The following is a 25,531-nucleotide window of genomic DNA, read 5'->3' as shown; positions in this document are numbered from 1 at the left end:
AAGAGTGAAAGATGTCATACATGTTTTGTAGATTGGACATTTGGAACATATGAACATATACATACTTAGTCCAAAGGCTTGAATGTACGCCTCATGCAGTCTGTACCATTGTAAATATGACTTGGCTACAGGTATGCCGTGTCTGTGTAATGCTTCTGTCCCAGGAAGAGTTCAGACGACTTGCTTTCTTTTTGCTGGGCAATCTGTAGTTTTAACCTTTAATGATTTTCCTGATTTCATGAAACCTTTTCATAAAAGCATTTCTCCATGTACCTTTTGCAGCAATAGCCTTGCAGAGAGATAACAAGGACAGATTTACACATTTTTAGTGGTGGATCATCTATTTATGCATAATATTGATCTGAATGTCAAATTTAGCTGGTCATTAAAAGGAAAAGGGCCAGCAGAATCATTCAGTGTGCATGTGTAGGTTTCAGATTTAAGCTGAAAATATCTTGGAGATGGTCTGCATTTTAATCTATTTTGTCAGGCAGTTACAAAGAACCATTGTTGTGGAAAATCATTCTCAGTTGACGTGATATTGAGAACCCAGAGGGATTCTGCATTCAGTAGTCATTCACTGATTTTATATATTTTCAAGTAGTGGGCATTGCCCATAAAAACTATTGCAACCTCAGTGATTGCAGTGACCTGCTGGGTAGTTATAACTTTTTTCACTGTTGCAATGTTATGATCCATTGGAATCTGACGTTGGTGAGATCTGGATTCCTGGGTTTCATTACTTCCCTTATGATATTTGCTTTAACGTTGTTTAGGTTAGTACAAACAAAATGAGCCCTGAATTCACTCATCATGTACATATATGCCACAATGTTTAAGAAATTCTTGCAACTACTTCCTCTCTCGTGCTGCCAGGGGTGCCTGCACGGTGCTCTGCTGCTCTCCTGCCCCTGAGACCCTGCTCTCCAGGTGCTCCGCTGACTACATGTTCCACTGTCAGAAATCTGTCCCTAATGGGAGCTCACTTCTGGAGTTATTTCAGTTTTCCTTTTGTTTTTAAAGGACCGGATAAGGGCTGGTTAGGTAATTTCTTATGTTGCTTCCAGGTTAAGAACCTGGGGAAGAAAGAAGATCTATTTGTGTGCAGGTTTTATATTTCAAAATTTCAGTTTTAGAGGCAGGGTAAAACTGGAATCTCTGGGGCATCTTGTTCAAACCCCTGGTTTTGATTTTTGGTCAATACTTTATACTGACCTCAAATGTTATTTAGATTTGACTGCATCTAAAAATGGCATGAACGTGGCATTTCTTTTAAGTTTCAATGTTATGCAAACAGCTCGGAATAATTTTTTGTTGTAAAACTTGAAACTTAGATCTAAGGTGACTTTGAAACTAAACCCTAACCTAAACTACATCCAGATATCTGTGCCAATCTATTTTTATGTATTATCAAATAAAATATCTTGACATGCTGAAATTGTATGTGGTATTTTTTCTTTAGAAGTAAATTGATTCATATTGGAAATATGAAATGGGACCTATCAGATATTACAGATCCTTTTCATTTCTTTAGCAAAGACTTTCATTTTTAGAGCTAGCTATCTCTCCCATGTATGAGATATCCATGTTAACGATTGTTTATGGAACACAGGTTTATTACAAAAGGACATTGTGTTTATATTAATAAAAACTATTTTTATTTTTGTGTTCTAGTTAAGGATGTTTGGTGCCTCTGTGTAGGGTAGGTTAATGTAAAATAAATCCTTTGCATTTATGTTACATGCTTGGTTGTGACTCCATCTGAAAATAACAGAAGCTGTTTTCATCAAACATATGATTACTAGCTTATATGTTTTCTTACTCAGTTTCTGTCTGGAAAAATGTTTATTACATAGAAGCATCCTCAAACTTGAGGGCATTTTTTGCTTTTTAAATGCAAAAGATTAACTAAATGTGGAACTCCAGACACTCTGGTGGGATAATATAGGAAATTTCTATTGCTGGACATACTGATGGGCTGAGGACTTAAATCCCCTGAGCAATCAATCCACTGGCTTTTATGAATGCTTAGGGGAAAAAGGAAAATATATTGCTGGAAAAGAGAAATAAACCTTGTTGCAGGATACATGATGGCCAAATTCAAAAAAGACATATGTATGGTAAAGTCTCATGTATCATTGCAACTGTCTGAGCAGGACAAGTGAAAGAAAAACAAAACTGGGAAATAATGTTTTTCTTACAACAAATGGATTTTGAGGGAAAATCTCAATGACAAGAGAAAACATTCTGATTCTGACTGTTCTTCTGCTGAGAAGAACAGAACTTCTGTGAAATAGCCTCATAATTAATTTTAGTGTTAATTCAGCAGGTCTAGTATGATATAAATCTTTCCTTGAGAGAAGCATTGTCCATTACGTGTGCTGATTTATGAGAGAGAATCAGCTGCATTTTAATGATAGCTGGACTAGACTGTAAATATAGGCTAGGACTCACAATATATGAGAAAAGCTCATTTGCGCTTAATATACTAGATAAATTGTTCCTGCCTTCTTAGGGTGTGACTATACTTGCTGTCACACTCCCAAGCTTACGCAAGAACTGTGTGATTTGCTGAGTAGGTGCTAGTCATGTAAGGGAAAACCCGACAGGATGCATTTTATATACTTGTTTTTTTCCTCAGTGTCATGTATTAACTTTTTTGTCCTTTTTTTCTCCCCTTCATCAAAGGAAAGTCTCCTCAAGACCAAAAGCAAATCATAGGAGTGGTGAAAATGATCACCAGTAATCTGAACAATATGAAATTTAACACTGTGATTTTGTTTTAGTGAGAGGAAAACACCAGTTGCTGGCTGTCAGAAAATTCTAAGCTGAACCTTAACTTCATGGGCAGCAGCTTTAAAATCTATTTAATATTTCTTATTTCTTCAGTTAAGCTGTTTCTTTCTGCAGTTAATAATAGGCTGTGGGATTAAATTTTAGCTTTTGATATTTACTGAGGAATGTAGTATAGCAATTTATGAGTCAAAATGTACTTTGAATAAATTATCATTGCAAATTACAGTTTATGAAAGTTGTGATTATAACCATAATTACACCATTGGCTATGCACAACTTAAAATCTCACTTGCTGAATAAATTTGTTTTCACTCAGATTGCATTCCCAAAATTTTTAGAAGAGTGAATCAAGCCTCACAGACAAAATTTCCTACAGAGTTTATTAAAAAGGTCACCTTTGTTTGCTAAACTTACCTAAAATATAAACATTTCTTGAATTAATGAGATGCTATTTAAGTCTGTTATGAGAGTTTCCTATTCAAGTTTACTAAACCATAGACTCATAAGGAGACTCACAAGGGCTTCCACATTACGCCATGCCTTTAGCTATCTATATATCCTAAAATTGTTAAAGTTAAAATTAATTCTGCAAGCTGTTAGGAAAAAAACAGCCGACAGACAAAATTGGGTATATTACTGTAAATTGAGGGGGGGAGAGGTTTAAAGCTCTGTCTGGCAAGAGAAGGGTTAAGGACTTTTTTGCTATACCCGTTTCAAATTACAATGAGAAGCCTCTTCTTTCCCAGCAGGGTTGTGCTTACATTAGTCTTTAGATCTCTCTTGAAGAGAGCTGTTATATTTGTGCCTGCTAGAGTTGGAAATAACAGTTCAGAAGCTGAAAAGGGTTGAATGGATTTACAGAAGGTTTTTTTTGCGAGTAAATTCATGGCAACACATTAATTTGATTAGTACATGCTTTAGATTTACTTTACACTCAAGCGATTCAAAAGATGTTAAAGTTATCACCAGACTGCTGGACAAATATGTGTTACACCACCAAGGTACAGATCAAGACAAATCTGTGACTCAGGATTTTATCTTGGGAAGAGCGCAAGGTGTACGAAGAACTCAGAATAACGAGGGAAGATAACTCTGGGAACTACAATGTGTCAGAAGAACAGCTCTTGCTAATACAGCTCCCCACCAAAGACCTGGTTATCTAAGGTTTATATAGGAATGCCTAGGTCAGCTGACAAAATACTGGTCTTCTGCTCCATAAATGCAGAAAAAACGATAACAACAGTGGAAAATTGGAAGTCTGAATTTCAGCTTTCTTAGAAATAACTGCAACCTGACACATTCCATAATATTTAAACAGGGTGGGGGGAGAGAAATCACGAAAGATGTTACGTTTAGAGATGACATTGACATGAAGAATAGGTAAATTTTATTTTTCAGCCACTGGGAAAGCAGACCTCATAGGAACTCAGAACAAGTAGGAGAAAAGATTTTTTAAAATTTTTTTTTCCTTGTTCTTTTTCTTTTCAAAGATGAACCTAACTGTGCTCAAAGCTTTCATGGGCTTGCTCTGGAATTGCTGGGTTCTGGTGGGTCACGCACAGGGAGGTTTAGGAGACAATCATGTCCATTCGAGTTTTATTTACAGGAGGCTGCGGAACCATGAGAGAAGGGAGATTCAGAGAGAGATTCTCTCTATCCTGGGTTTACCTCACAGACCCAGACCATTTTCACCAGGAAAGCAGGCTTCTTCTGCACCCCTCTTCATGCTGGACCTGTACAATGCCATGACAAATGAAGAGGATACTGAGGAGCTGGAGTATTCACTAAAGGGATCAATGGCAGGGGAGAGCAGAGGGATGCGGAAAGGATACCCTGCCTCTCCAAATGGATATTCGCGGAGAATACAATTATCTCGCATGACCCCCCTGACCACACAGAATCCTCCCTTAGCCAGCCTGCATGACACCAACTTTCTGAATGATGCTGACATGGTCATGAGCTTTGTCAATTTAGGTACGTGGAAATTTTTTTTTTTTTTCTGCTCTCTCTGACAGACTGTTAGCCCGATCTTGCAAGGGGCAAACCTCCTCGGCCGGACTGTAACAGGTTCTAAAAGGGCAGGATCGGGCCCAGGCTGCTGTGCCACCGGTAAAAGAAAAGTCGCACTGATGGTAAAGTAGCTACGTTGTAGGTGGCCATGGAAAAAGATTTTTCTCACTGTTTATATAAAGTCAGTTTCTATAACTCCCCTCTGCTGGCTTCTGTTTTCTTTCTTTCATTGATGTAATGAAAATTCTAGCCTTAGGCCAACTAACTCCTTTTTTTTTTTAAATCTCAAAAATCAAACACTTATGCCTATTGCTTGGTTATTTCCCTCACTGTTTTGCTTAAAGCTCAGACATGAACAAACATCAGTTGTTAATATTTTAAAGCCTAGAATGTTATGAAAAGGGAAAAGTTAAGCCATTTCTGGAAAAAAAAAATTCTTAGGTTATTTAGGGTTTTTTTGCTGTTGGTAAGAGTCAGAGTTTTATTATCTTTTCAGCTGGATGGCTGGATTTTAAATAATCTGTTGCTGTTTCTTTGTTATTTCTATTTAATAACCACAGACTGTGTTTTATTATACTGCCATGGTGCTCAGAGTCTGCAATGGTTTTTATTTTGTGTCATAAATAAATTAAGTAACAAGTAGAGCATTAAACATCAGAAGCATACAAGCAAAGAATGCTTTTGAAACTGATATCAATTCAGACACAAAAACTGATACAACTAAATTATATTGGCTTCTGAGTATAATAAACATGTTTACCAGTTATGTTGTGGTTAAAAAAGCAGTTACAGATTTCTTTAATAGAAGGCAACTTAAATCTCATTAAGAAAGCTGCAAATAATTCATGGAATGTATTTACTATTTTTATAAGTATTTTAAATGCTGGAGGACTCATAAAGTTAGCTAAAACCCCCTTCTCATTTGATCCGAATAGCAAGAGATTTAATTGAAAACTTGAAGTTTCTCCATAAGCTGGTAGAAAATATGATGAACTCTTGCTTTCCAGGATAATACTTTCTATAGAAACTTTTTAAGCAACGGCATATGTTCCAAAATACCTTCAGATTTTCTCACACATTCTGTACCTTTTATGTCTACCAGGTCTTTAATACTTGCTGCAGGATTAAAAATGCTTCCAAACACTAAAATTCTCAACAACTCGAATTTCTAGGAAAATGACACCCTAGAATTTAGTTGTTGTAATAATAAAATTACTTTTCATTAATTATTTGGCAGATACTGAGGTGTTCATTCTGAGACCTTTTCCTTAAGAGCAACATACATCCACAACTCTAAATATATTTGCTTGTTGCTCTTGCTCCTGAAATAGCAGACTAGAAAAAAAAGAAACCTCTGTTTTTTGAAAATGTGTTCCTCATCCCTAAGGAGTTACATATTATACGTGTATTACTTTTAAGTTATCATTTTATGCCTCGATTTACCCAGAGTATCTGGAATCAGCTGAATTTAAAATGGCAATGTTATAGAGGAAAATAGGAAATTATCTGATCTCCTAAGCATTAGTCAAGGCCCTGATCCCGCAAAAATTTTCCTTGTGTGTCCTGAGAAATACCCTCAGTAAATATGTTGCAGACCACTTCATCAGTGGCTCTGAGGACTATTTAGCTGGGACCGAGCCTTTGATTTCTCAAAATGTCTTTGATTTCAAGAGGACTTCTTACAGTGTCTGAGTAGAAAACTCTTTGAAGGCTCAGTGTCAGATATGTCCTAGCCTGATCCTGCCGTGCTTCCCCAGACAAAAACCGTCTCTGGAAGCACGCAGGTTTCCACTGAATGTCTTACCTTGACTGGGAAGTTTCTAATATTTGTCTCATTCTGTTGGGAAGCCAGTGTTGCCTTAAGAAAGTAATTTTGAGAAGCTAAAGCGTATCCTGTGTTTCTAAACTGTGAAATCTGGGGGTAACATGCTTTATTTTTCTTGCGATTATGATTAATAGACACCATTAACATATAAAAGATTACTGTGTAAATACCAGGTTTTATTTGGCCTTTGTAAAATTAAAATGTGTCTCAGCATTAAGTGAGTCTAAATCCCAATTCACTTTAAATGCCCTTCCATACATGTTGGATATTGTGGTTTATCGCGCATTCCACCATGTAACATGCGTAAGAAATATTGATGACCAATATGGATTAGCTTCAACGTTTTTATTAAACAATCCTATGTTTCAGTATAATTAACATAAAAATGAAATAAATCATGGAAACAAGTAACCATTTTATATGATTTATGCAGTATAAAATCATGACAGATGAGGGCAAGCTCTTTTAATATACAATGGGGAAAAATATGCAGTGATAAGTGAATGCTAACACTGTACCTTAAAATCAATAAATGCTGATGCAGCACAGTAATAACTCAACTGGTTTTAGATTTGAAGCCTCAGTCAACCTGCATCAAATTAATCTGCTCTGGAAATAGTATTCACCATGTTCATACTTGCACACCATTAATTACATAAGGTGTAATTATAAAGCTTTATTAATCACCATGATATTTTAAATTGAGACTTTTGTATATAGTTGTAACCAGTTATAACAATTTAAGAGATATATATATATTAAAACAAGAAATATGTAGCTGAGATGTTGGTTAGGAATTACTAAGCATAAGATTGAAAAGGCTGAATAAGATTTAAAAGTAAAGTAAAAAAATAGACAAGGACAAGTAATTTTATATTAAAGAGTAAAATTTGAAACATATGCTAATTTTGATAAATATCAACCTGTAAGAGTTGCAAATACCTGACTTTCAAAAACATGTTTAAAAAATAATCAAGGGCACTGCAATTATAATTCTGTCAAGCAACCAAGGAGAAAAACAAGACAGCATTTACTTCTGAAATTAAAATTGTAAACACCTTCTCTTTATACTGGAATTTATACCAGAATTTCCATCTCTTTCTTTCTTCAAAGATACAACAAGACAAAAACTATGTCTTGTCCTGTATTTTGTATAAGACTGTGAGCGTTGGCAGCTCTCCATAAATATTGATGAGTGTAACAGAAGAGTTAACTGGGGTTGGTCCAGCAGTCAAAGAATAAATCCTCCACTAAATACACTGGGGTTTTCAAAGATCTAATTGTATCACCTACAAGTTCAGGACTTTGTTTTCCTCTCTGGGTGTTTTTTTATCCTGTTGTTATGTTTTATTATATTGTTGCAAAGCCCTGACTGTTTAGAGTTCTGGCATCTTCTTTTTGGCCGATCTCCCAAAATGACTTATATAGGATACCCTGTTCCTCAGAGAACAGACAAATAATACTCATGTAGTCCTACTCACTTTTCTGCTCACTGAAAATTTAGTTAGGGAAGGACTTTGTTAAGATAAATGTTAGTGTTCCCACTCTTCACCTTTCACTAAAAGAGGGGGATTGAATAAAAAAATATGTACATGACTGAGGCTTGGAGAAACAGCAGCACTTTTATAAACTACATTTAAAAATTTCAAGGGCTGAATTTTCCATTAGCATCAAAGTGATCATTAAATCCACTCTACTTAAGTGTTCCTTCTCATGCCATTCAAATGGTCTGTATTTTCATTTGTTTACAACACATCTGTAAGTTTTTCTCTAAATAGATTTGTGCATTTGTTTTCTTTCTCCATATTTTCCTATTAATTGATATGAAATTTCAATAAGATAGGGGATAAATATATACAAGTTTTGTGATTTTCTGTTATGTTTTCTTTCTTAGCATATAAAATTCATTTCAAAAACTCAGATGTGAAGATCACTATAAAATTTGTGACCCTGACCTACACATGCTAATTTAAAGAAGGATACAATATTATGGAGATTTTTAAAGTAACCAATATACCCCAGAAAGACAACTTATCTTGTCCACACACAATGTGATTCTGCAATCTTAATTATAATAATCCTCAAACTACATGTGTTGTGATCAGTTCTTAAATCAGATATTGAAATGAAAAGAAATTTTGCCTGTTTGATGCATAGAAGACTGTTCATATTTCTCCAGCTTCTCTACCCCAAGTTTGTACACTGTCTTGAAGATTATGTTCTTCTTAAAAACCTGAATCACTAAGCAAATACATAAATTCACAAGATTTACAGCCCATTGTCTTTATCGGAGAATGCTAACATGGCAGAGAACAACTTTTATACAACTACATTGAGAAACCTACAGTACATCAATCTACACTGCATATCTGTACAAATGTATTTTCGTTACACATGAAAAAGAAAGGATTCCTAACTGCAATCAGACCTTGAGCATATATAGTAGCTAGTTTCTTAAATTAAACTAATTCAGTTTCTACAGCCTTCCACTCACAGCTAACATATCATCGGCGAGGGATATGGAGTGCTAAGCTATAAAATGCCAGGAGCTGTGGAAAGGGAGCTGGGTTTGAAGGATACACACAAAAAGGCCTCAGGATCATTAACTTCTCTCCTGAAGGCTTAGGAATGAGCACACTTTCTTTCTTTCTTTTCCACTGGATTTCAGATGTTGCTGTCTTAATTTTAACCTTACGTGAATTTCCTTGGCTGTGGTACAGTTTTAGTCCATAAAATGCAGGCTTCTAATGAAAATATTGACACAGCCTTAACTGAAGTGATGGAAATACTTCTATTATCTTGCCTTGGACAGAGAGATGCTATTACAGAGATAAAACTTGTTAAATAACAAATAAAGCCCATGTCTTTATTTGTGGAGTTGGATCAATACTGAGAAAAAATGAGGAAACATTTGTAAAGTTCTTTTGAATGACAACCCCAAGTCAATAAGATGTTATTTTTCACTCTTTACATAAAATTTAAAACAAAATAGATCAAGCAGGTCTCATTTAATCTTGACCCAAAGTAGACCTCACTGGCATCTTGAAATCCTAATTTTTTTTCCCTTAATAAAATTTTAGTCACCCAGCTAGTGAGCTGAACTGATTTGTTGTGACCTAGGTATGCAATCAAGCTTTAAAAATAACTATTAATGATTAAATAATTTTCTACAGTCAATTTAAATATTAAGACAGCTTTTTGCAAAATAGGTTTATTTATTTCTAGAACAAAAGGACTTTACCCATGGGATGACATTCCCTAAAAATCCTCACTGAATCCTTACAATTCATTAGGCAGTTTTAACCAATTTTTGTGTGATGACAGAGCAGGTTGTTAAGGATTGGGTTTGATTTTGAGCAAGAAATATTCTCCATATTCCTTTTTGGAATTACACTACATTTGTTGTTTTATATTGAAATATTTTATACTTCCTTTGAAATCTCTCATGTTACATGAACCTTATGAACTACATAGCTCTACCTCAAAATAGGTTTGTGTGTGATCCATAAATATCATCTAACAAAATAATGTTTTTATAACTGTCAATTATTTTTTTTGCCAAAGTTAACACTTTAAATCCAAGTAAATTATTGTATCTACCCAGCCAAAAAAATGTCAAGCTCTCCATTAACTGGGGTATAAAACTGTCTGACTTTCCTTGCCGACAGATTTGAAAGAAATTGCAGATAACTGAAGAGAAACTGATTTAGCAGATGGTTAGACGTGCATGGTGAAAAGCTATATATATGTATGGATATATAAAAATATATATTATTATTAATATTTTTCCCATTGGGAAGAACGGCTGACCCAGTTCCGCTTCTTCTTTAGAAAGTGCTCCTTTCCAGACTAAACACAGACTTTGGGTGGGGTTGTGGGGATTGTATGTATTGTACAGTACATACTTTCCCAGGAAAACACAATCTTGGAGTGACTCTGACTAGCCATGAAAGACAGAGAGGGAGGCTTGTGGAGAGGCCTCTGTGCGGAGGATATTAGGGGAGGAATCCACTTGCCATGGAGTGGATGGAGAGCCTCTTGGTTGTCTTCCTAAACCCCAGGTTATTTGTGTAAATAACAGGACAAGTTTGGCACATACATGATCTCCCACACTTATTGCCCCTGTTATTATTTGCTCTGAATGTTAAATTATGCAAAGAATTTTACCATGGCTACCTGCCTACTTACTGCCTGAGTTATGGAGATAATTATGACATGGGCAGTTCCTTTTTCTTCTCTTTTTAACCATGGCAGTTCCTTTCAGCTTACCCACAAACTAATAGAGTTTCGCAGAAAATTGATTGATTACAGTCTGATCATTCTAGGTGTCATCTGGTGTTTCCACATAACAGAATGAACAGTTTATGAAGTGCCAATTGCAGCCTCAGCTAAAGAAAGGCTCCCCAGGGCTTCAGAAGAACTCTGGCTGCTACCAGACTTTATAATTATTTCCCACACTTTTCCCCATCCTCTTCTACTTGTCCTTTCCCTTGTCTCTAACCCCTGCCGTCTAGGCAGGGTCACTGAACTTTAATTTTCTGTCAGTGGCATTTGGCTGCAGAAGGGATTAAAGGCGGACAAGCAGTGAGACTAGGCGACAGGACAGGAGATGGAGAGGGAAGGAATGAGAGCAGGCATGAGAGAAAAATGGCAAAGCACAGACCAAGCCTTGCAGGGAGGATAGCCCTCTTCTTCTCAGTAGGCAACAGCCAACCTGTGGGGCTGGATACAGACCTGCTGGGCATGGGAAAAGTTCACAACAGAGAAACAACAGCCTCTGCAGGAACTGGTATTACTGGGATAGTTAGTCCCACTCCTCTGTGCCTTACATGGAGCATGATGTTGTAGCACTCAGAGCATTTCCCACGCCAGCAGAGTTACAAAAGCGGAGGAAAGTTCATCATGGTATGGAGAAGAAGGTGCATCCAGACAGAGAAAGGACAAATAACATAATAAAGATAGATAATGTGCAAATGAAAGAGAAAATGAGTCCCGTTATGGGTTTCTTCTCCTAGTAAGCCTTGCAGGTGATGGAAACTGTTTTCTTCTTAGTCCCTCATGGCAGAGCAACTACCTCAACCTCCCCAGGCACTTGGCTCCCCAGGCAAAAGTTTTCATCCTTGCAAAATAAAATGTAGCTCCCCCCACCCTTCAGTGTGTGTATGTGAGGAGTACACAGACTGGCTACTAACATTTGCAGCCATAAATAATGTAGAACCTAGCTTTTAAAAACCGCAGGTTAAAGGATGAGGGCTGCCATGACGCACACAGAGAGGTTGAGATCAGAGGAGCAGCTAAAAGGGGTCGGGAGAAACAATGAATCCCCTTGTTCTGAGTCATATTTATGAGTGCTCCATTGCACCTAAAGTTCATATTTTATTGGCTCCACCATGGGGTTTCCCCATTTGCTCATCTCTTAAAATAACACCCCTGGTTAAAATTTCCTATAAACCACAGAAATGCTACAGCAGGCAGAACTTGTCAACCCTGACAACTACATTATTTAAGTTTTTGGGTGGGGTACACCAAGCAGGAGCTGGTTTGTGTTTTGTACTAAATTATGAATTTGTTTCTGTACAGAAAATTACTATAAAGCAAGTAGAAAAGGAGAGCTCTTACAGCTCAGCTCTCCAATAAGAAACTTCTCACTATTACTGAGGGATGCTCCAAAAGGTGAATCTAAATGTTTAGTTACCAGCTCTTTTTCACCAACTGCTCCAGTGCAATAGAACTTGGCTTTATTGACCACTATCAGACAACTCAATGACATCTGCGGTACTTTGTCAGAATGTGGCTTTACTTTTTGTCCGGCTGTAATTCAGGGCAAACTGAGAAAACAATTATTAATGAGTCAGAACCTAGAAAACTAATCAGGACAGCTAGTGCTGGTACATGATATATATCCATAGCTGACAACCAGTGGCTTTGCAGAAGCAAAATTCCACCTAACTCTTTATGGAGGAGAATCAGGAGGAGGTAGGAATTCAAATAGCTGAAATTTCTGTTAGGTTTATCTTTATCTGATTTAGCAATATTACATTCAGACCCTATGAGAACCTAAGGGTCTTTTCCAACCCGAATGATACTGTGACTCTATCCCTTTGTAGACTGTCTATCAAATGAAATTATTGTTCTAATTCTCATGTATTTGACTGTAGTCAAATTAATGAAGCTATATTCATATTATGTGGAAAAGTTGTACCCATAATCCAGAGTAATTATTATAAATTGATAACAATTTGTCTAGGCATATCCATATAAATCATCCCTTTTTTAAAAGTGAGGGGGAAATACGGGTGGGGTATTCAACTATAAGGTACTGCAAAATAATTTCAGAATGATACTGTGTTGGACTTTTATGATATGGATGGCATCAGGTTTGGAGGTAGAGCTGTTAAATCCTGTCCTGGCAAACCTAGACTACAGAATATGAAAGAACAGAGACACAATGCTTTGTGAGTCTGATCTTGGAGCAGCGGGCAGACGGAACCTGATGGCACGCTGGAGCTGTGGGATTCTAGCTGTATGGTTTGCAAAAACGTTAGCTGAGAAATCAAAAGACTGGGTGAATAGTACCATGGATGATAAAGCCACGGGAGCAAAAGCAAGCCGCATGTACAACCCCATGACAGCTGCAGTCTTTGTGGTGATTTATGATGGCTGAGATCCAGCAGGAGCATAGCTTTGGGAAGGTTGTTCCCAAGGTTACCTCAGCTGGGGTATCTGTCAATAGCTACAAGTCTTAACATGTTAGTGATCCCGAAGGTTAATCTGCTACTCCTAACCAGGTTACCTTGCCACCTTGTACATGAAATGTGTGCAACTGTTTTACAGTGAGTCTGTCCCAGCCCAAGTCTAGCCTAAATATGAAAGTCAGAGGGTGAAATATCTGAGCAGCCAAATAGGAAAAACCTGAAGAGCCTCAGATCGAGAATGAAAATAGTGTGCCTGTTTTCCAATCCATAAAATGAGGATGGGCAAATACTTCTGTCTTCATTTTCCCTTCTCTGCACTCTTATTCTTTGAACTTGCAGAGTACTGGAATAGGTTTCTTACTGTGAAGCCTCTTTTTTATCTGGCTGTACGCTCTGTAAAATACCTCTCTTCTAAGAGCGTCGCAACACCTTGTGTTTCCTCATGGTGATCTCAAGTGTTATTTTAGAAAGGTCTAAAAAAAGCTTTTCTATAAGGGCAACAAGTCTATTTACTGTTATTAAAACAGACAGTTTTACAAAATAATGAAAAAGAAACACTGGAATAAAAGCACCAAAACTGAGATTTGAGATCTGGTGCAATGGAGTGAGGGTGTGTGGTTAGTTTAGCTCTCGCTTTCAGAATACAGATTTGTGCTTCTCCGAGGCATGTGTGCATGTGTATCAGTCTGTGTGCATAGCTTTGTGTATGTACTATAGAAAGCATGTAAATCTCTTCAGTTTTAGTCATTGGGATTTTTTCCCTCTTAAATCATAATATGCTTTCCCATCAATATTATGTAGCTTTAGCAGCCCTGACCTTTCAAGTTGCCTGTTTGGGCCAGTGTTTATCAGATGACCGTTTGACCTCCTTGTTAATTGTACTTAATTACATCCTGTTGTAACATTTTGAAATAAGGAGGAGAGTTTATGGATCTGCTCCAAAGAGCTGAAGACTAAAACAGCAGCAGAATTCAGTGGTATGAGGTGCTGAGTAATCTCGTTGTTAGGTCAATAAGAGCTGTGCCTTATCCAGTTGTTTGCAAAATTGGATCCTTAAACCAGTCCTTTTCCATTTAGGATCCTTGGTACTTCTGAGAATAAAATCACACAATTTTCTTTGTTCTGAGAAGGGCTTCTTCTCTCCGATCTCAGTTTGGAGTTTTCTCCAAAGAGATCAAGGAAGGAGTGAGAGGTCTATCAACAGTACTGCAAGAGCTGAAGCTCACAATATGAGGATATAAAAGAGACAAGCCTCTGTTGTTACAAATAATCTCTCTGTGATTTTCCAAAACTTCAGAGTTCCTTATGCATCCCTATAATTGCCAGTTCCCATGAGCTTTTTGAGACTTGTATAATATGTGCTATGAGATTTTCTGTGCATTGATGATTTATGGGCACATCTAAGTTTTCATTGAAGAGACACAGTTACCCCCTGTAGTTGCAGAAAGACAAAAATGAAAAAAATCAACATCCAGAAACAGATGCAGTTCTTGAAAACGGGCACTCTAAAGGCTTGGAAAGCAACTTCAAACACTTCTTATTTTATAATGTTTTTCATATAGCTGATAGTTTTTGAAACACATGGGTTTGACCATATTGCTCTCTTCTCACTAAAGATGATATACATATATATATATATGCTTCCTTTACTGTTGTTGTTCCATAGTTCACTTTCCACAAACTTGATTTATAAGAATACAGTAAACTTGATTTCCTAAAATGAATGAAGGCAAAAAGGAATAGAAATATAAAACTATTAATACCAGGTGAAAATCTAGTCCCAAGACTTTAAGGGTCACAAGACAAAAGAATACACCTTCAATTTTATTTTATTAAAACACCGATAGTTAGAGTTATTGGGAAATTAAGTGCCATGAAGAATTAATTGTCTGCAGTAGTAAACTACACACGATTATGGCATTATTGTAAATAGTTTATCATCCAGCATGCATCATGTTCTAGATATAAAAGACAAGTGCTGTGCTGTGAGACTACGCTGACACAGTACTGCGTATGATTATCACCATGAACTGAACAGTATTGTTGTGAAAGCTAAAAGTCTGTACTATGTCTTTCAGGTACCAAAGGTTAAACCTACAGTTCAACTACAGACAATTGCATTTACATAATTAAAAGGTTTTTACATGTTGATTTAAGTTAAAACTTATATGATTACAAATAAAACACACAATTTGCTCAATATCATAGTAAGGTATTCAAAAGATCATAATGTTTAAATCCTCTTTGGTGCTAAACAATGGTAAGTATAAATGAAATCATAAAATTAAATATGATGACTTTCAGGGAGGGCTAGTTTATTTTTCAGAATTTTGAGTGATATATGTAGTGTGACACAATATTGTTTTGCTTATCAAAGTAGTTTAAAATTAGGTATTATTTCAGAATAAATTTCTTTCTTTTATTTGGTTCCTTGGTGTGCTCCTTTATTAATGTCATCTTATAGCTATCAACTATGGGTCTTCAAAAAGTAATATTGTTTTTCATCACCTCATAAACTGTTGAATTTATAATTGTGTTTACTGAGGCTATATATCATAATGAGATCACATTTACAAGGAGATTAATTTTTATATATATAAAAAAATTAATTTAAGGAAATATATTTAAATAATATTTTATAAAGTGTATGTACATATATATTTCTATATATAGTAATGGAAAATCCAGAGACATTTTATGCTATGAAGTGAATACCAAGTAGATCGAGTTCATGTTGCACTCACTAGGTCAGAATGGAGGGAGTACTGTCATTAAAATTAACAATATATTGCCCCCATTTTGGTTTCCCAACAGTTGAGGTTTGCTTTCTCCATATTTGTACGTATTCCTTAGAAATGGAAAAATGCAAAGGATGTGCTTACTAGCACATGGGTGTGTACAGGAGACATCTAATGTGAAAGGGGTTCATCACAGGACTCGAGTCAATGAAACAGGCACATGTGTGAATTGAAAACTTGGCTCTATGGGCACAGCTGCCAAATAAGTTATGACCTGTTCATCCTGTGTTTACATTACCATCTACTGTTGGACAGTAATGAAGCTTCTTTTATTAACATTATATCACCTTGGGTCAATGAGATTTACCATGGACTCCATTGAATCATGCTGCAATAATGTAGGGAGTGTGCTCTCATCAAAATGGGAATGAAAGCAAGTCCCCAAAAGAAGAGACTGTTATGCTTCCAGTTTTGGGGATGGGCAGCAGATGGTTTTAAATTACTGGAAAAAGAAAACCAGACCTATCACCAAAGATTAAGGCAGTAGTCACTTCTAGCCCTAGTAGAAACAAAGGTTTGGCACAAACATCTGCAAAGGCTGATCAAATGCTGTAAAATGCATGCCAAATATTCTTAATGGTGTTGTACCAAAGAGATTGCATTTAAAATAAAAGCATTATGTTACTGGTCAGGTTCCCACTCCCTGCTCATTCTTACACTCTGCTCAGAAAGAAACCCAAATTTTGTCAGAGACACATCAGCCCAACTATTGAGAGTGAAGAGAAGCCAGTATTATAACATGTAATACAAGCTTTAGAACATCTTTGCTGTTCTAGAGATGTGTTACACCTATAGATACCTGTACAATCAACCTGGATATTGTGTTTGTAAGTAATTTGGTGAGGAACATGAGAAATGCAGTTCCAGATGGAATAACAGCGAAAATGCAAGAATGATACAAGCATGTTCACGGTCCTGGGCGACCAGCTCTAGGTTGAAGCAGATGACCTCCTGAGGTCCCTCCCAACCTCAGCCGTTCTGTGACTGTGGTAGAGTGGTTACAGAGAAGGAGGATCTTACTCTTGTCTTATACATTGACATCAATCATTGCTACTTTTTTTTTGGAGTGGAGTGATAATCTTGCTCAGACAATTGTTGCACAAACAGTTTCGTGTGTTCAAAGTGTCATGCTTTTTCTTTCTACTTTGGAAATTGTTTTATTGCTTTTTATATAATTTTGAGACTCCTGTGTATCTCTCCTCAAGTCTGTCCAAAGTAAACTACTGTGAGGGATCACCACCTATTTTTCTGTTACCTGGAGCTAATCTCAGATCTTTTATGGCATAAATATTTTTTTGAAGACTGCTTTTCCTTTCCTCTGGCAGTGCAGGTGTAATTCTGGATGGCCAATCCAGAGATCTTTTAATTCACTAACAGTCAGTGAGTTTCTGCCCTGAAAGAGGATCTAAATATTCATTAACTTTGGTAAGATTTAAGTTTCATTCAGGAAAAAAAAAGTCCAGGTGTTTTTTCCTTCTTGTTGAGGGGACTTATTCCATATGGAGGTTTATATGTGGGTGAAATAATCTCTGTGAGAATAAATCATGATCAGATTAGACTACCAGAGCTGCAGAGGAGAGGGTGAGGTTTGAATCAGTATAAAAAGCTGTTAAAGTCACAGCCAGCTCCTAAACTGGCTGTTAAAACCTGCTGTCTGAAAGTGTCACTCCTCACCATGGCTGCCCAGTCTCCTAGCTGCTCTTCCTCCTCATCTTCCTCCTGTTTGCCCCCAGGTATAATGTCTGGGAGGGCCTGTCTCTGCTGTGCTTCTGGCCCCATAACTCTGTTTCTCAGCACCACTGCTTAGGCTCTCCTAGGTGGGTCCTTGGTGTTGGCCAGTAGCAAGCAAGCACAGAGCAAACCTTCAAAATTAGGGCTAAAAATTTATATAAAATGAAATTCCAATCTCTTTTTAATTTTTAAGGGATGACTCAGTTACTACAGCAATTAGTTCAGAATATATTTGTGCACACAAAGTATAAATCTGAGGAATTCTGAATTTATTTGAGCCATGAGCTTTTGAATTCATTTGAGCACATGGTCTGTGATCAGCTATTTTTTATAAATGTATTTAACATCCTATCTATAATATAGCATATCAAAATAATTTTTAATTTATTTTATGTAATAAAACATTTTTCTGCTCTCTAAGCAAGATGTTCTTGAGGGTTTTCTTCCTCATTGTTTTTACAGCTAGACTGTTCTTTGTGGACTGTCTGGTCAGTGTTAATGGGTATGGGTAATACTAAAATACTAAGATGTGAGCACAGGATAAGCAGAAAATAGTGCCTATCCAGTTTTATCCAGTTTGGCATGCAGAAACAATTCATATGGAAGCTTTTCTGACAAAGTCCACAGCAGGAAATGGATGGAGTTTATTAGATGACATGTGTGAATGCTAAATGGTGGAGTGACTTGCCACCTCTGGGTGGAAGTGAGCAGAGGGTTAACATGAGCAGGAACTAAGGGGATGTGGGAAGATAGAATGGGCTTTAATGTTTAGCTTTTACTCCCCTGCCAGTTGCCCTATGATGATATATGCCCTTTCACCCTCCTGAAAAGTTATGTTCCATCTGTATACTTTTACAGTGTCAAAACAGTTATAACTTACACCTATTTTCTGACCATTGGATCTCAGAGGTATAACTTTTGTTCCTATTCAGTTGCAGCTGAACCCAAGAGGGATCTTTTTTTTCTGTCATTTGTTAACCTTGAGGTTGTGTTGATCTGACATCCTGACTTTCACACACAGTCAGAAACCTGGGAATAATTGTTAGTTTTCTTTGTGATGATCTGTGATTAGAGAAAAAACAAAACTAAATATGAGAAAAAAATTGACAGATGGTATCAAAATGTACTGGCTTTGCCAAAGCCCAAGCAAATTAGACATCATTGAAAATGAAGACAAAATTAACAACCTCAAGCATGGTGGTGTAAGTATTAGCTGATTTATCTATGCATTAGCTCAGAACTACATAATACAGTGATCTTTGATCTGTTCTATTCTTTCAAGTAAAGATTTATCATTGATGAAAATTAACCAAAAAACTAGCAGATATGTATTTTTAACATAGGTATTTGTGATTGGAATGCCTTTGTAATACAGTGTGACTTAAAACAACGAAGAAATCCAGGGTTCTTACTTATCACATTCAAAATAGTAAACTGCATGTGATTTTTAGTTCATTGCCTCCTCCCAGACCCTTGGTTACGATGCTTCCCTCTTTTGTCACACTCTACTACTGAAAGCACAAAGTAGGTCCAAATACAACCTGTTACTGTTAATCCTAGAAGCTGTGACCAGCTGGACTTTCAACTTTAAAATGTATGGAAGAAGATTCAGCTGAGATTAATTCTACCACTGTTGGTAGAATTAAAAAGCACATGTATGCAGTTTATCTTTTGTTGTGATTCGTGATACAGCTGAACAACTGTAGTGAAAGTTTTGCATTTGGGAGACTGAAGGATACAGTGCTTTATACTGTTGAAACCAGAAGAAAAATTAGACTTTGAGGAATCACTTTGTAAACTACCTTTTGTATTAAGATCATGATAATACCCAGACTTATACTCTCGTAATTCTGGTCACTTCCAGAACTCAATCTTTTTATTGTGGCAACTTCCTCCTACTCTTGCATTGGCCAGGATCAAACCAGCATAAGAAAAGCAGGGTGTTGCTTTTCCACTTGTTTTGTATCAACAACAGAAAGCCTTCCAGCATTTAGTTATTACTGGAGCAGCTGCAGTGTAGCACTTGTTTTGACTTGTTGAGCAAGTGCATTTGTCTTGGAAGAAGAGTAAATCGAATGAATAACACATGTTTACCAATGAAATTTTCAACAAAATATTGGCTATTGAATGAAGACCAGCAATGTCATTAAAACATCTATTACATCCCATATTTTAGTGTGAAGTAACAAGAAGGCATCGTAGGTAATCTCATGGTGTACAGAACACCTGGGAGATTATGCATGAAAAAGCCAAGCACAGTTGTGTCTGTGGTCGAGGCGTTTCTTTAGGTCTGTGCTTATAAAAGTTGCTGGCAGGCACTGTTATACAGTCCCTGGGAACTCTTTCCTGCTCAGGTTTTTTTCATTGACATTATCTTGACTTGAATTACTTTGCAATTCATACAGTTCAGTAATTCTGTGCAATTATGGAAGGGATGTTCTTCCATTAAAAGTCTGGATTCAATAAACAATGGATGATTTTTCATTTATTGAAACTGCCACTAACTGCACAGTATTTCATCAAACAATTTTCAAACTGTCCCTAATTTAGTTAAGCAAAATAGCCAAATGTTGGTCATTGATGTCAGTAGCTGAACTGAAAATAAAGAATTTAGTGAAATAACTCTAAATTTACATCAGTATAACTTGCTTCAGAATATGACCTATCAAGTTTTCTGCTTTGTGTTTTAATAAGAAAGTATATTTTATGTAAAAGCAATTTACATCATTCTTTCAAAACCACATCTGTAAATCTATAATTACTTTAAAGACAGCCAGTCTAATAATAATAAATACAGAGAAACTCAAATATACAGTACTGCAATAAAGTAGTTCTTAAGAAACAGAACTGTTTCAATGAAAAAAGAAGTAATTTTTCTACAGACTTACCCTCTTTAATTAAGCAAAATTCTCACTGATTACAGAAATAGTTTTGCATCGTTTGGAAGTGTATCAGAATTTGAGTTAAGTTTCTGACAATGATTTTCATGTTTAAGACAGGATATGTGTGGAATGTAATTTTGGGGATACCTGTTTTCAAACTCTGCCTACCTTTTTGACTTAAAGGATCAGAGAATCATAGAATCATTTAGGTTGGAAGAGACCTTTAAGATCATTGAGTCCAACCTAGCACTGACAAGTCTATCACTAAAACATGTCCCGAAGTGCCACATCTACATGTCTTTTAAATACCTCCAGGGATGGTGACTCAACCACTTCCCTGGGCAGCCTGTTCCAATGTTTGACAACCCATTTAGTGAAGAAATTTTTCCTAATACCCAATTTAAACTTTCCCTGGTGCAACCCGAGTCCAATTCCTCTTGTCCAAATCGTTTGTTACTTGGGAGAAGAGACCAACAGCCACCTTGCTACAACCTCCTTTCAGGTAGTTGTAGAGGGCGATGAGGTCTCCCCTGAGCCTCCTCTTCTCTAGACTAAACAACCCCAGTTCCCTCAGCCGCTCCTCATAAGACTTGTGCCAGCTTCATTGCCCTTCTCTGGACACGATCCAGCACCTCAATGCCTTTCTTCTAGCAAGGGGCCCAAATCTGAACATGGTATTTGAGGTGTGGCCTTGCCAGTGCCGAGTACAGGAGGACAGTCACTTCCCTCCCTCTGCTGGCCATGCTATTTCTGATACAAGCCAGGATACCATTGGCCTTCTTGGCCACCTGGGCACACTGCTGGCTCATGTTCAGCTGGCTGTGACAAACACCCCTAGATCCTTTTCCACTGGGCAGCTTTTCAGACACTCTTCTCCACACCTGTAACATTGCATGGGGTTGTTGTGACCCAAGTGCAGGACTGGCACTTAGCCTTGTTGAACCTCATAAAATTGGCCTTGGGCCACTGATCCAGCCTGCCCAGATCCCTCTGTAGAGCCTTCCTACCCTCAAGCAGATCAACACTCCCACCCAACTTGGTGTCATCTGCAAACTTACTGAGGGTGCACCCAATCTCATCGTCCAGATCATCAAAAAAGATATTAAACAGAATTTGGCCCATTACTGAGCCCTGGGGAACAGCACTTCTCACTGGCCGCCAACTGGATTTAACTCCATTCACCGCAACTCTTTGGGCTCAATGACACAGCCAGTTTTGTACCCGTCAAAGAGTACACCTGTCCAAGCTGTGAGCAGCCAGATCCTCCAGGAGAATGCTGTGGGAAACAGTGTCAAAGGCTTTACTAAAGTCTAGGTAGACAACATCCACAGCCTTTCCCTCATCCACTAAACAGGTCACCTTGTCATAGAAGGAGATCAGGTTAGTCAGCAGGACCTGCCTTTCATAAACCCATGCTGACTGGGCCTGATCACCTGATTGTCCTGTATGTGCCATGTGATGGCACTCAAGATGATCTGCTCCATAACCTTCCTGGGTACTGCGGTCATGCTGACAGGCCTGTAGTTACATGGATCCTTCTTCCGGTCTTTCCTGTAGATGGGTGTCACATTTGCTAACTTCCGGTCAACTGGAACCTCCCTGGTTAGCCAGGACTGCTGATAAATGACTGAAAGTGTCTTGGTGAGCACTTCTTCCAGTTCTCTCAGTACCCTTGAGTGGATCCCATCTGGCCCCACAGAATTGAGTGTCCTAGTGATGTAGCAGGTCACTAACCATTACCCCTTGGATTATGGGGGCTTCATTCTGCTTCCTGTTCCTGTCTTCCAGCTCAGGGGGCTGGGTACCTGGAGAAGAATTGGTCTTACTATTAAAGACTGAGGCAAAGAAGGCATTAAGTACCTCAACCTTTTCCTCAGCCTTTGTCACTCTGTTTCCCCCCACATCCAATAAAAGATCAGATCCTAAGATTCTCCTTAGCCCTCTTTTTGTTGCTAATGTATATATAGAAACATTTTTTATTGTCTTTTATGGCAGTAGCCAGATTAAGTTCTAGCTGGGCTTTGGCCCTTCTAATTTTTTCCCTGCATGACCTCCCAACATCCTTGTAGTCTGCCTGAGTTGCCTGCCCCTTCTTCCAAAGGTTATAAACTCTCCTTTTTTCCCTGAGTTCCAGCCAAATCTCTCTGTTGAGCCAGGCCGGGGTCTTATTCTCCATCGGCTCATCTTTTGGCATATGGGGATGGACTGCTCCTGCACCTTTAAGATTTCCTTCTTGAAGAACATCCAGCCTTTCTGGACTTCTCTGCCCTTCAGGACTGCCTCCCAAGAGACTCTCTTAACCAGTTTCCTAAACAGGTCAAAGTCTGCCCTCCAGAAGTCCCAAGGTGGCAGTTCTGCTGACCCTTCTTACTTCTCCAAGAATTGAAAACTCTGTCATTTTGTGATTGCTATGCCCCAGATGGCCTCCAACCATCACATCACCCACAAGTACTTCTCCCTTCACAAATGACAGGTCCAGTGGGACACCTTCCCTAGTTGACTCACTCACCAGCTGTAACAGGAAGTTATCTTCCACACACTCGAGGAACCTCCTGGACTGTTTCCTCTCTGCTGTATTGGATTTCCAGCAGACATCTAGTAAGTTGAAGTCCCCCATGAGAACAGGGGTAGTGATTGTGAGACTTCTCCCAGCTGCTTATAGAATATTTCATCTGCCTCTTCATCTTGGTTGGGTGGTCTATAACAGACTTCCACCATGATATCTGCCTTGTTGGCTGAGGGAAGGCGCCATTCTTACCCATAAACACTCAACCCTATTGTCACCATCATTAAGCTCTAGACAATCAAAACACTCCCTAACATACGGGGCTACCCCACCCCCTCTTTTTCCTTGCCTATCTCTTCTGAAGATTTTATAGCCATCCACTGCAGCACTCCAGTTGTGTGAGTCATCCCACCATGTTTCTGTGATGGCAACTATGTCATAGTTTTCCTGTTGCACAATGGCTTCCAGCTCCTCCTGTTTGTTGTCCATGCTGCATGCATTGGTGTGTATGTACTCCAGCTGGGCTATTGATCCCACCACCTTTTTGGGGAGACAAGTCCTAATTCCTACATGACCATTCCCAGGTGCTTCCACAGTTTCTAACACATCAATAACCCTTGGCATGGATCTCCATTCTCTACCTCCACTGAGCTGGCAGATCAAAGGACCTCGCCAGCACACTGTTGCACAAGCATTGGTCTGCTGTCCCCAGGCTTATCTCTAGTGAGTCTGGTTTTATCCCTTTCCATCTTCAAATCTAGTTTAAAGCTCTTTCAATGAGTCTTGCTAACTCCTGTGCAAAGAACCTGTTTCCCCTTTGAGACAGGTGTAACCCCGTCTGTTGCTAGCAGGTCTGGTGTAAACTGACCCATGATCAAAAACCCCAAAATTCTGCCAGTGACACCAGGCTTGGAGACAGGTATTAATCTGCTGGCTCTTCCTGTTTCTTCCCTCATCGTTCCCTGCAACTGGAAAGATAGAGGATAATATTATTTGTGCTCCTGATCCTTTAACCAGTGGTCCCAAAGCCCTGAAGTCTCTCAATTGCCCTTGGACTTCTTGTTGCAACTTCATTGGTGTACTCAATCCCACTGTCCATGTCCCCAACAAAGATGTTAAACAACACTGGTCCCACCACTAACCCCAGAGAAATGCCACTTGTCACTGCTCTCCACTTGGACATTGAGCCATTGACTGCAACTCTTTGAATGAGACCATACAGCCAGTTCCTTATACACTGAGTGGTTCATCCATGAAATCCACGTCTCTCCAATTTACAGACAAGGATGTCATGCGGGACAGTGTCAAAAGCTTTGCACAAGTCCAAGTAGATGACATCAGTTGCTCTTCCCTTATCTGCCAGCACTGTAACCCTGTCATAGAAGGCCACCAAATACGTCAGGCATGATTTGCCCTTAGTGAAGCTATGTTGGCTGTCACCAATCACCTCATTTTCCATGTGTCTTAGTGTATTTTTCAGGAGGATCAGCTCCATGATCTTACCAGGCACAGAGGTGAGACTGATGGGCCTGTAGCTCCCCGGGTCTTCCTTTTTTACCTTTTTAAAAATGGAGGTTATGTTTCCCCTTTTCCAGTCAGCAGAAACTTCACTGGACTGCCACAACTTCTCAAATATGACAGATAGTGGCTTAGCCACTTCACCTGCCATTCCCTCAGGACCCATCGATGCATCTCATCAGGTCCCATGGACTAGTGCACCTTCAGGTTCCTTAGATGGTCTGGAATCTTATCTTCTCCTACACTGGGCTGTTCTTCCTTCTCCCAGTCCTTGCCTTTACATTCTGCATCTTGGGTGGTGTGGCTGGAGCCCTTGCCAGTGAAGACTGAAGCAAAAAAGTCGTACCTCAGCCTTCTCAAGTCTCCCTTTTCCTTCCAGAGAAGGTCCACATTTTCCCTAGTCTTCCTTTTATCACCAACTTACATGTAAAAGCTTTTTTTGTTGTCCTTGACATCCCTGGCCAGTTTTAATTTTACCAGTGCTTTGGCCTTCCTAACCTGATCTCACTTTCCCTTACTACTGTCTATAGAATATGCATGGGGGCACCAGCCCTCTCTCACCCTGATGGTGAAAACTGGTAAAAAGAAATGCAGAAGACTTGGTACTAAAAGGAGAGCAAGCAAATGAGTGTATGACTCTGAAGCTTTGTAGTTAAAACACTTAGCTGAATGATTATCTAGGAAATGCCTAATGTCAAATGAATAAAAAAATCAGATGTGGAAACAAAAACTTATTTTGTTCTCATTTTGACCCTCAATCCCTGCATTTC

The 25,531-nt window shown here is 38.3% G+C and overlaps 1 protein-coding gene across 2 annotated transcripts in view; it reads left to right on the top strand.

Moving 5' to 3' along the window:
* The first annotated feature begins 3,666 nt into the window (after positions 1–3,666).
* BMP5 (bone morphogenetic protein 5) overlaps positions 3,667–25,531 on the top strand; it is a 60,978-nt gene continuing 39,113 nt past the window's right edge. Inside the window, exons 1-2 of one of the 2 annotated variants that reach the window (XM_074861753.1) lie at positions 3,735–3,797; positions 4,403–4,770. In XM_074861753.1, the coding sequence (XP_074717854.1) occupies positions 4,521–4,770 (250 nt within the window). In that variant the 5' untranslated portion in view covers positions 3,735–3,797; positions 4,403–4,520. Of the gene's footprint in view, positions 4,771–25,531 lie in introns of both variants that reach the window. The other variant, XM_074861752.1, reaches the window with a different exon arrangement.

The sequence above is a fragment of the Strix uralensis genome, chromosome 3 (assembly GCF_047716275.1).
Source record: "Strix uralensis isolate ZFMK-TIS-50842 chromosome 3, bStrUra1, whole genome shotgun sequence".
NCBI lineage: Eukaryota > Metazoa > Chordata > Aves > Strigiformes > Strigidae > Strix > Strix uralensis.
Note: the sequence above shows the minus strand (reverse complement) of the source record. Positions and strands in the feature narration are given on the sequence as shown.